General features: G+C 53.7%; 1 protein-coding gene across 3 annotated transcripts in view; it reads right to left on the bottom strand.

The window, feature by feature from the left end:
- Positions 1–495: 495 nt before the first annotated feature.
- Positions 496–11,807, bottom strand: part of RGS9 (regulator of G protein signaling 9) — a 99,278-nt gene continuing 87,966 nt past the window's right edge. For all 3 annotated transcript variants that reach the window (XM_047708088.1, XM_047708086.1, XM_047708087.1), the window contains exons 17-19: positions 11,640–11,757; positions 2,413–2,891; positions 496–915 (exon numbers count right to left, since the gene is read on the bottom strand). In XM_047708088.1, coding sequence (XP_047564044.1) covers positions 765–915; positions 2,413–2,891; positions 11,640–11,757 — 748 coding nt within the window. In that variant the 3' untranslated portion in view covers positions 496–764. The remainder of the gene's footprint in view (positions 916–2,412; positions 2,892–11,639; positions 11,758–11,807) is intronic.

The raw sequence follows: 11,807 nt of genomic DNA, 5'->3' as shown, positions 1-11,807 counted from the left end.
GACACCTCCAATGGTGACTTTGCCTCAGGGACACCCCAGCAGCGTGGCTAAAACTTTCTGGGAGCTGCACTGCCATCTGAGACTCTCCCTGCCTGCTTCCCCAGAGGCCAGCCCCGCACATGCTCTGAAGGTCCTCACCCCCTTCTCCGGCTTCCATTCTTCATGCTTCACAGGTGTTTCCCCCAAAACATCCCCATCTAATCCCATCTTGTCTCTACTTCTTGGTGGATCTGAAATAACACACCTGGCATTCTAGAAAGATGCCTTTCCCCAGCACCCCCTTTCCTGCATGGTGTCACACTCTGGGGAGCTCCGCGGATAAGAGTGTCACGCACAAACCCAGGCAGACAGGGAAGGAGTCCTTGACAGTGACTCAATGTCCCTTTGTCCCTAACACCAAAGCAGAAATGAGTTTAACACATAAACTCACAAGTAGTAGCTCCTAACTAACTAATAAAACCGGACACACACTAACATTCTGATCCAAAAGACCCTTACAAGTTAACCTTTTATCGGTTTTAAGGCAGCAAGTCAAGTCGTCTGATCCACGTGCCTTTCTTCTGCCCAAGGGAGGGAATGTCAGGAGAAGGGTAGGAATTGGCCATCGGGACCCCAGCCAACGCACACGTCCCCATAACCCAACCCATCTTGTCTCTCTGGCCCCCAAATGTGATCGCAATGCACTTTGGTTCAAGGGCAAGCGTGCCCATGGTCCCATCTGGCGGGGTCTGCCGGGAGCGTCTTCTTGGTCCGGCGCCCCTGGCTCAGCTGGCTTTCCCCTGGGCCAGGCTCTCCCAGGGGCAGATGACCTCCTTCTCTATGGCCTGGTCACCCGCGTCTCCTGTCCCGCCGTCCTCCGGGTCCATCAGGCAGGCCCCGCTCCGCGCAGGCACGTCCACTTTGATCTGGAAAAAGCTTCATGCACAAAAAGAAAGCAAGTGCATAGGGACAGGAAGGACACCAAGTCCTCGCTTCGCTCACATCCCCGGAGAAGGGGGACACGCAGGTGTATTTGCCAAAAGCTTTGGGTACAACAAATGGCTCAAGGGATCTCTTTTGCTGGCGGAGGCAAGGGATTCCTATTTTCCTGCTGAATTAAGGCTGAGTCAAAAGATGCTTTAGCTTCTTTTTTGAGGGCCTTGAATTCTTGTGGTTTGGGGGCGTTCAGGAGGTCCCAGGAGGGCATTCCTGCACGGAATCCTCAGTCTAGACTGCTGGTGACACCTGAGTAAAGAGCCTCTTAAAAGCCCCAAGCCCCTGTGTGTGGCATGGCAGTGGCTGCAAAGCTAGAACATTCCCCGAGCAGGGTTAGTTGGGAAGAATTGATAGACGGGCTCACCCTTGATCTTCACCCCCCTCCCGCCTGCCCGGACTGACAGAGGCAGCAGAGAGGCAACCACCTCTGTCCCCTGCGGTCCCCCACGCACACTTGGAGGCAGAGGTCGGGGACGCAACCGAGACCTCTGCAGGGAGCTTTCCTTTCCCACGCCAGGCAAGGCCAAACACAGGTGCAGGTTGCTTGGTGCAGGGATACCCCTGACCGTCTCCCCAAAACCAAATAAAGGTGGAGGCTGATTCTCAGTTTTGCATGGTCTGTAGCTTTCCTTCCTGCCACTGGTCCAGGAGCTATCAGGCATCCCTCTGAGAGTTCTGCACCCCAAAAGGTGCCTTAGCACACGTGGGGTTCTCGGAGATCAGGAGATCTTGGAAACGGAGTAGAGAGGGGTCACCTCTCAGAAGAGACTGGGCACAGCGGTTTTCACAGGAATGACTGCGGAAGCAGGGATCCCTGCCCGCCCCTCTGGGAGCCTGCAGGGGGATGCAAGGGCGGGGGTGGCGAGTCGAGGGCACCTCAGACAGGTAGGGGACTCAAGTCCCCACCCCCTGTGGTTCCCACAGCCGCCACTGACACTTCCTGCCCTTTAAAGGTGCGATGGGTTCATTTGATTAACGTTCAGGTGGTGGGGCAGGGTGTGGGCAGCCCAGAAGGGGGAACAAGATGGAAAGGAAAGACACCCGTTCCTTTTCTTTCCCAGGAAGCAGGGAAGACAACACTGAGTTTCTGGAAACTATCCGGAGGCCAAACAGCCTGCTCTCATGTCTGCTAGCCTAGCATCCTCATTACTCAACCCACCAGCCCCCAGTTCCAGACCATGGTCAAGCCACAGTGCCCCAGCACCCACCACAGACATACATGCACACTCACGTGCCCACCGACAGATGTGCATGCACACACACGTGCTCACACAGGCAGATGTGGAAACGTGCACACATACAGATATGTGCAAATGTGCGTGCTCACACACAAATGTGCGTGCGTGCACCCCCACAGACATGCACACATGCATACATAAAGACGTATGTGCACACACACACACGCACACACGCAGCACGATCCCTTCTGGTCCTTACTTCGCTACTCTCCTGGATTTCAGCCGTGGCAGTTGCTGGCCCACATCCCCCAGGGGCTGCACCTTCCCGTGGGACACAGGGGGGCACTTGGGAGAGAGCCTGGCAAAGACGGGGGAGGCCAGACAGCCCCGTCTCAGAAACCTGCTGAAGGACAGAGCCACGCGGGCCTTGGGCGGGGCCTTGGGCTGGGGCCGGGGCCAGGGGTTCTCCGCGGCGCAGGCTTCACTCATGTCCGTGTCGGAGGGCCCCGGGCAGGCACTGGATCCGCTGGCCTCCCCCTTCTGCTCAGAGCTCTCCAAGGCCACCCTAATGGGTGAGGGGCAGATGGCGCTGCTGGGCCTCCTGATGAAGCGGCTGGGTGAGGGGAAGGGCCTCCTGGGGGAGCGGCAGGACGGGGAGAAGGGACTGGAAGGAGAGGGGGGCACGCAGGTCCCGGTGTACACGGCCAGGTGAGGGCTGGGAGCAGTGTGCTGGCCCGGCTGCAGGGAAGGAGAGAGAGAGCTCAGAGTGAGTGGTGTTGGCTGATGGACGGGGCTCTCAGCTAACTTAGCCCCGTGGTGCCCTGAGCACAGTCTGCTGTGTCTGCTCACTGGGGAGCTGGGAAGGGGACCCAAAGCCACCTGGGACATTGGCACAGCCCCACACAGGGCTTCTGCCAAGGGTCCTGCCCTTTCCCGAGCACTGGCCTAGAGCTGGGCAGTCACATCCCATGCTGGTCTTCTTCCATGCTTGGGGCGCTGGAGTAGGCCAGGCTGGGATTTCCAATCGCCCCTCAACTCCTGTCCCCCACTGAACGATGTTTAGTACCCAGCACACGCCAGGCCATCCTGCCTCTACCCTGGTGCCCAGCCTGAGGACTGGAGGCATCTAGACATGGGCAACAGAGCTTGACGGTGAGACCAGAAGGCCCCCGTGTGCCCTGCTGATTCTGCCAGGCCTGAGACCACCCACCTGATCCTGAGCCCCGGCTCATGTCCCACTGGCCGTCCTTTGGGGAGGGCCCAGCCCCGGCACAGCCCGTGCCTCCCGCAACACTGTAGGGTGGCCAGAAAAAAAGGCAGATGTGGAGCCTGGACATGTCAGAGAAGGGGAGACTCTCAACTTCCCTGGGCTCCCATGGCCCTGGAGTGAAGGAGCAAGGGGGCAGGAGCGCCAGACCAGGCAGGTTTCCTGCAAAGACACTCAAGGGAGCTTTGAGCTGACAAAGTTAAAAATGGGATTTTCAGGGAGGCTGTCTACTGTCCCCTCTCTTTCCTCCACAGATGGGCCTCCAAGGGCCCATCGGCCCAGTTGGCCAGGCCCCCTCCTGAAAGCCAGCTGTGGCCTCACACCACACTGAAGCCCAGCTAGAGGGTGTGCGGTCCTGATGGGGAAAGGGGACTCTCTGGGACAGTTGGGCCAACATGGCCCCTGACTTCAGTGAACAGCGAACACTCCTGGAAACTGGCATGGCCGCCCAGACGCCCAGCGTAGAGAAGCCTGCCTGCCCGAGGGCCCGGGGCACTGCCTTGGGGCCACAAAGGGGCAGCTCCGGGAGCTGAGCAGGAGGCTGCTAGCTTCCTCAGGATGTGGCCTGATTTCCAGGTCATCTGAGTGAGCAGATCCCCACCTGAAGAGGAAAGGGCAGGCACAGCCAAGGACAGCTTTTGGAGGAAAAGAAGGGCCAGGAGGCCACAGAAGGCTTTCCCACAGGGGTTCCATTCTCCCCCACCAGCTCCCCGAAGCCCCAGCTCCATTCCATCCTGAAACAGCAGCTGGGGGTTGCTGATTCCGTTCCTCTGCTCCAACACCCACAGGCAACAAACCAGAGCCAAGGCCCAGACCTGGGGTCCCTGGGCAGACAGATCCATCATAAATGGCATTGTTCATATGCAGTGAGAACTGGCAAATACGAGGTTCTGGGCTGAACCCTTTCCATGGATCATTTACACTTACTTCCAGGGCCACTTGGTGAGGTGCCCAACTCTCATTACGTTATGCCCATTTTACAGATAAGAAAACTAATGCTTCGAAAAGCAAGCCCCAAGGACAGGCCACTGGGGACTGTGGGGTGGGCTTGGAAATCAGGCTTGTGGGCTGTGGAGTTCATGGTGTAGTTCACAGCGAGTTGCACCTCCCAAGGGGGGGCCTACTTATCAGCCCACCTCAGCATCACCCTGGGTGATCTGCTGCAAGTGCAGATACCAGCCCCAGCCAGATCCACCAAAGGAGACTCTCTGTGGGTGCCACTGAGGGAAAGCATCTTCTACCAGACTCCCGAGATCATGCTTTTGTTATCATGCCCAGTGGGTTTGAGGAGCCCTGCACTGTGCTTCCAACACTGTCCTTCTGTGGGGACAAGGGTCTCTACTTGGGACACAGTCTGCAGACAAGAACGTCCAACTCCTGGTTTCAGCTCAGGTCGTGATCTCAGGGTCCTGGGATCGAGTCCCACATTGGGCTCTCTGCACTGTGGAAAGCCTGCTTCTCCCTCTCCCTCGCCCTCCCCCTACTCACATGCTCTCTCGCCTGCTCTCTCTCTAAAGTAAGTAAATAAGTAAAATATTTTGTGAAAAAAAGAATTAACAACAAAGGGGAAAGCTTGCTCTAATGAAGGGTTCAGAAGACAAGAGTTAGGGAAAAAGAGTATGACCCTATGACTTATCAAGCATCTACTATGTGCTAGGTAATCTATGTACCTGTCACTCCCCCATTTTAGAGAAGAGATGTTTGAGGCCCAGAAGGGTTCATCACCCTCCTGAGGCTCCCACAGCCACCAGGGACTGTGGCAGGTGGACTGCTACATGGTCCCTACATTCTGGCCCTGTCTGCCAGGGTGGGTGTGAGTTGTAAATGTCACACGACAGCCCCACTCCCTGGCCAGGCCACATGCTATGACAGGTGACATCAACAAAGGATCATCTGAGTGAGGCTGACTTCATCACATGAACTTCAGATCTGAGTCTAGGGGCCAGAGACAGATGTCAGAGAGGTTGGAAGCATGACAGGAATTCAGTGAAGGAGAAGTTCTCCATTATTGGCTTGGAAGGTGGAAGAGGGAAACCCGGAGAGGGGTTGGGGCAGCTTCTAGGAGCTGAGTACAGCCGTCAGCTAACAGTCAGCAAAAACAAAAACAAAAACAAAAAAAAAAACCCACCCCAAAACTGGGTCCTTCAATCCTATAATGAGACACTGAAATCTCACCAACCATCTTAATGAACTTGGAACAGGTTCTACCCAAGAGCCCTCGGATAGGAACACGGGAGCCTGGTGTGATCGTGGGTGTGAGACCATGAGCAGAGGACCCAGCCCGCCTCACTTGGCCAACTGTGAGCCTATAAACGGCGGTGCCCGTGTGACTTTGTTACACAGCAATGGACAATTAACAGGGCAACTAAATGAAAATTCGACCCCAGGAGTGTGTAACCCCAGAGCCCCTGCTCTGTCTATAGGACCTGGGGTCCTGCAGAGTGGGCTGGAACACCAAAGTGGGGGAAACGGGCTTTGGCAAGAGAGATAGAGTGGCACCAAACTCTCCTCCTTCAATAAACTGAGGACATCCCACCTCCCGTACATTACCTTGAATCCCACTTTCTCAGAATCTGTGACGAACTCATTATCAGCCCCACTTTACAGATGAGAAAACTGAGGCTCGTGGAGATGACAACTTGACCAAGATGGTACAGCTTATGACAGAATGGGCCACTCCATTTGCCTTCTTCCACCCCAATTCTGTGCCCTCCTCCTCAGCCCACACCTCCCTCAGCACTTTCTTTTCCAGGATGAATGACAGGACAGGTGAGGATGTAGCCACGTCCTGCTTGACTTACCTGGCCCAAGAAGGTCCTTTCTTCTGGGCAGATGGCCATAGCCCCATTGGCCCTGGACCCCTTTTTTAGCCCATCCCCCCCAGGACTCTGGCCCCTCCCACAGAGACCTAGCCCCGCCCCTCCAGCCCATGCCACACCCACTGCGGGTGCGAGGTAGCAAAGCAGCAGCATGCGAGGCACGTAGCAAAGAAATGTGACACGCAGAGACACAGTGAAGCTCTGAGAGCTCGCTTTGTTTCATCTTGTGCTGCTGTTTTATTATGCAGGGAGCCAAGAGAAGGGGGAGAGGAGCATGAAATGGAGTGGGTACGTTGACACCAGAACACAATCACAGGCTTTTCAATGGAAGGCAAAGCAGGCGGTACAAATAGATGAAATTTGTTTTCTGCCTAGAAACCGGCTGAGAATTTGTAGGAGACCTCAGAGCCACCTGGAGGCCCACGTCCTGTGAGCCACACTCGGGTTCAACATGCAGTGTACATGGTGCCCCCTCCAGTCCCTCCTTGCTCTCCCTTCCCCCACTGCCTCCAAAAGCCAATAAGCAAAGTGGGCTCCATGGAGAAAAATCCACAAGGGTGAACACATTATTCCTCCTACCTACCATTTCATCTGGCACAGTCCAGCCCAAGACTGTCCCCTTACCATAGTGGTGAAGATTGGGACCAAAAGACGGACAAGTCACTGCACTGTTGCTAGTCAGCCCTTCATAGACAGAGGACATGACATCAGTGCCCACTCTTCTCCCTTCAAGTATATCCTAATGGCCGCTGGAAAGCAGGGAGGGCCACACTGCAAGACTCTGAGAGAGTAGAGAAGCACGAAGGTTCAGGGAAACAAAGCTGTAAACACACCTCAGGAAATGCCCTAAATAATAAAGAATAATAAATCACTGTATGATATTGCACTGACAGATGTGAGAAAGCCCAAGCTTACCCTGAGACCAGATGCTACTAGATGGTGGTGATGGTGACAGTGGTGATAGTGATGGTGGTGATGATTGTGGTGATGGTAATGGTGATGGTGGTGATGGTGGCAGTGATGATGATGATGGTTATGGTGGTGATGATGGTGGTAGTGATGATGGTGATGGTGACAGTGGTGATGGTGGTGATGATGATGGTTATGGTGGTGGTGATGGTGGCAGTGATGATGGTGATAGTGGTGATGGTGGTAATGATGATGATGGTGGTGATGATGATGGTGGTGATGGTAGTGATGGTGGTGATGATGGTGATGGTGGTGACGGTGGTGGTGATGGTGATGGTGACAATGGTGGCGATGATGGGGGTAGAGGTGCTGTGATGATGCTTATAGTGGTGATTAACAGTGGTGGTGATGATAGTGATGGTGATGACAGTGTTGTGAAGAGGAGGACAGTGAGGATGAGGATGACAGTGACAGTGATAACTGTGACACTGGTAACAGCAGCCAGCATTTATTGAGCACTTACTATATGCCAGCCATTATCCGATGTATCTACCTATTGTCCCTAACCCTTATATTACCCCAACCTTCACAAGAACAGTCCTTGCTCTAAAAAGTAAGCTTGAGCATGAAGTTCTACAAAGGAAATCCTGGTACTTTACCCCATAGTTTATAGTCTAGCATAAGATATACACCGCCATGGGTAGAGAAACTCAAGCTATTTAAAATACACCATTAAGGAATTAAGATGACACCTAAGTACACAGATAACAGAGACCATCATAATCACTTAAATACATCAGTAATAGTGTCCAAACAAGTACTACTCTCAAAGCTATCTAGATTCAAACAGACTTCATGGGGCTATGTTACATCTGTCTCACAGAAACAAGGCCAGCAGGGACAGCTGCCACCTGGTGGGACCCAACAGCAGACCCTCTTAGGAAGCCCTAAAACTGGGTCAGAACCTGGGGCTCCTTGACTAGCAAACATGAGAACTTCCCAGTGGAGTCCCTTTCAGTCCTCCAGGCCAGACAACCCTCTCCTACCTCTGCGTGCCCCTGGGGTGTTGTACGCCACCCCAGCCTCGGTCCCCCTTCTATTTCACATGGCAGCCATTTGCGTCCACACACTCTTGTCAGCCTCTCAAGGGCGGAGAACCTTGCCTACATTTTTGTATTTGCCATAACACCCTTCACTGGTCCTTACCTAGAGCGGGTATTTAAGAAACCCTCGTGGGATGGAGCAGTTGCTCTCCAGGAGCGAAGCCCTTTATCTCCTGCCTTCCTTCAGATGGGGAGTGTCGCAGTGCTCATTCATGCATTTATCCCATAAGCATGATAACCAACTTTAGCTCCATGCCTGTCTGTGCCTCTCATCAGATGGTGGGATCCTTGTGTGTCAGACATTGAGAAAGTTTCCACTGATATGTGTGGTGTCCCACCCAGGTGCCTGAAACAGAGCCCCTGGTAGTCGGCTGTCAGGCAGACATGTTCTGTGCTGGGAGTGGGCGGGTGGATGGTTGAGTCAAAGATGAATACAACCCAGTTGGTAACGGGAAGAATTCACGATGCACTTGACATCCCGCCATCCTCATCACCATTGTGTTAGGCATGTGATCTTGGCTCATGAGGGGGTAACTGGAAGGGTTAGTGAGTACATATTCCTTGTTTCATGCTTCTCAAGCTTCCCTGGGAAAGTAGGACAAACAGCAGGAGAGCCAGGTAAACGTTCTCTCCCAAGAGTCTGAGGGCAAAGCCTGAACCTGCCACAGCCAAGCATGAAATGTCTTTGATGCCTCAATTTTTATCTTAAAAAATTCATGTCCATGTTGCATTCTAATTCATAATCTATTCATGATTATTTTAATGCAAAAAATGGAAAATTACTTGTTTCATCCCATTCCAAATCTTCATGTAAAATGGAGGCCCCAGGCTGGGTATGTTCCTGGAACTCACAAAGTCTGTTTCAAGAAATAAGCATCTGGTCCCAAGCCCTCATTTCACTAATCAGGAAGCAGAGACAGTAAGCGACTTGTTCAAGGCCACACGGCTAGTGCTAGAACCAGAGACCAAGAGGCCATCTCCAAATCCAGGGCCCTTTTCCTTCCTTCCTACCACCCTTCCTTCCTTCCTTCCTTCCTCCCTCCCTCCCTCCACTCATTCATGTGAGACATGCTTCTGCAGAACCCGCCAGGCCTCAGGCATTAGGCTCCAAGTGATAAGACATGGCCCCACCTCATGTCACTCCATATACAATGGCCATTACCAGAAATTTCTGCTTGGGGTACTCTCCCTGAGTTGGAGGACTCTGACATTTTTCAAAAGAGAGATGAACAAAACATACCTCTGGTGGCCCTTCCAGAGTATAAGCTAGACTACAACTACAGAAAACGGAGGGAGTCATGGGATCATTTTGCCAACACAAAACCAAGAGCCACAAACTCCTTACAATGACCTAAAAAGTCCCTGATGACCTGGCCTTGCCCACCTCTCTAAGCTCAAGCTAAACCATTTCTCCTGCACCCACAAGGCTCCATTCGCCTGGCGCTGCCGTCATTCGAAGCTGCTTCCCCTCAACAGGCCTTTCCTACGGCTGTGATCCCCTCTGTCTGGAAAGCTCTCCCTGCCTCCCCACATGTTTTGTATAGCCCACCTTTCTGCATCCTCTTTTCTGTCACTGCCTCGGAGAGGCCTCCCAGTAGACGCAACTCCTTCCTCTTCTCTGCCATGGTGCCGTTTCCACTTCCTTTCTAACACCTGGTACAGATCTTACCACATCTTGGGGTTGTCGAATGCAACAATGGCTCCGATTCTTCATCCCTTCCTCTCTCCACGTCTTTTGCAATAAGACTTTAAAATTTCTCTCACTAAAGAGATAGAGTCTTTTTCCTCAGCCCTTGATTCTAGCCTGGCTTTGTAACTGGATCTGGCCAAGAACGTGAGGTAGAAGACCACACACCGGTTCCAAGTCTACACCTCAAGACTCTGGCATTTCCACTCACTCCCTTACAGTTCCGCCATCTCCACAGACTGTGCCAAGGCCAGGCTGCTGGAGGACAGGAGACATGAGAAGCAGAGGAGAATCATTCCACTCATCCCAGCTCAGGCTCCCACAGACCAAGCCCCCAGGCAGGGGAGTGAGCTCCAAGATCAGCAGAGCCACACAGATGACCCTAAACCCATGAGCAGTGAACACTGATTATCACATGGCGCCCCAGCTCTGCAGCTGTCAGCAAAGGTACTGATACGGTCGGCTTCACTGTGGTTCGTCAGTCCTAGTCTGTGAGCTCCGTGAGTCGGGTGATGACCTAGCTCATGATCTGGGTGATGTCCATTGTCCTCACCAGTCCCTGGTACATAGTGGCTAATCGGAAAAAGTGTCAAATGGGTGAGTCTTGTGGCTGGGCAGTGTTTGTGCCTTTCTGGCTGACTTGTTCTAACTCCTTCGAGTTCCTACACAGGTGTATGAGGTAAGGCTGCCTCCAAGGATTACCTTGTACTACTCCCAAGGTCGGAGCTAGAACTGCCCTCCCCCGCCACCCTGACCACAGGGCTGACCCAGGCTACAGCTACACAGGAGGGAAGCACCAACATCTAGAAAAGGATCTGAGGGAGTATCCTCTTTGACCCTAACTCATCTTGAAAATGTCCACATATCTAGCTACTTTCTCTCTTCCCACGAATGAAGACACCAGCATCTTTCCTTTATCCAAACAACGCTCAATAGAAGGCCATTTTCCCTTGACTGCTCTGGAGGCTTCTGGCCCTGGTCCTTCATCCCTACCAGCTACGTATTCCCCTAGGAGGTATCAGGGTGTGGGGAGACAAAAGGGAAGGACCCTCCGTAACTGTTTCCGAGAACAAGCTCACCAGCCCTGTCTCAGCAGGGCCTCTCTGCAAAGATGCAACATGTCCAGGGGACGTGCCTCTCTAGGGGACCCTGTGGCTAGTGCCTTGGAGGGATCTCAGACTGCTTCAGAAGCAGAGTCTCGACTGGTGAAGTGGGGTAAGGAGCTTCATGAAGCTGTTTGAAACGGATGTACCTGAAATAAAGATGCCTGGAGGGAGGAGGGGGACCTTCTCGTTCATTCTCCAAAGCAAATGTGGGACACGGAGCAGCCTGTTTTCTCTATGCTCCTGCTACAAGAAGCCCCCCAGAGAGACAGGCAGTCACACAGCAACTGAGCCAGACGACCTCCCCATACCCCTGCCGACCGTGTCCCTTGGTGAGCTGGAGCGGGAGGACGAGCTCTAGTCGCTGCGGTACAGGGAAGGCCCCCCGGGAAGGAGTTCAGTGGACTCTGGAGTGACCCTGGCCATTCCAGTGCCCCACTAGAACGGAATGGCATCCTCTAGACTCTGACCAGCCCCGGCCCTCTTTGCTTGCCTCCCGTGGGTGCAGTGACCCCCACCCCCGCCCCCAGCAGCCGCAGAATTATTTCAGAGGTGGCTCTTTTTTGAGTTGGCTCCTACGGTCCAGCTTGCTCATGACCTGGGTGATGTCCACTGTGTTGGCTGCTTCTCGAGCCTTGGCTTCTTCTTCCAGCTGCCTCAGGATCACGGGGCTCGGGCTGGAGCGCAGGTGGCGTCGCATGAAAGGGAGGCCGGAGCTGGAAGGCAGGACAGGGCTGTGGTTGGGGGAAAGCCACCCAGCTGGCTC

The sequence above is a fragment of the Lutra lutra genome, chromosome 16, assembly GCF_902655055.1.
Source record: "Lutra lutra chromosome 16, mLutLut1.2, whole genome shotgun sequence".
Lineage (NCBI taxonomy): Eukaryota > Metazoa > Chordata > Mammalia > Carnivora > Mustelidae > Lutra > Lutra lutra.
This window is presented reverse-complemented; position numbering and strand designations above follow the sequence as displayed.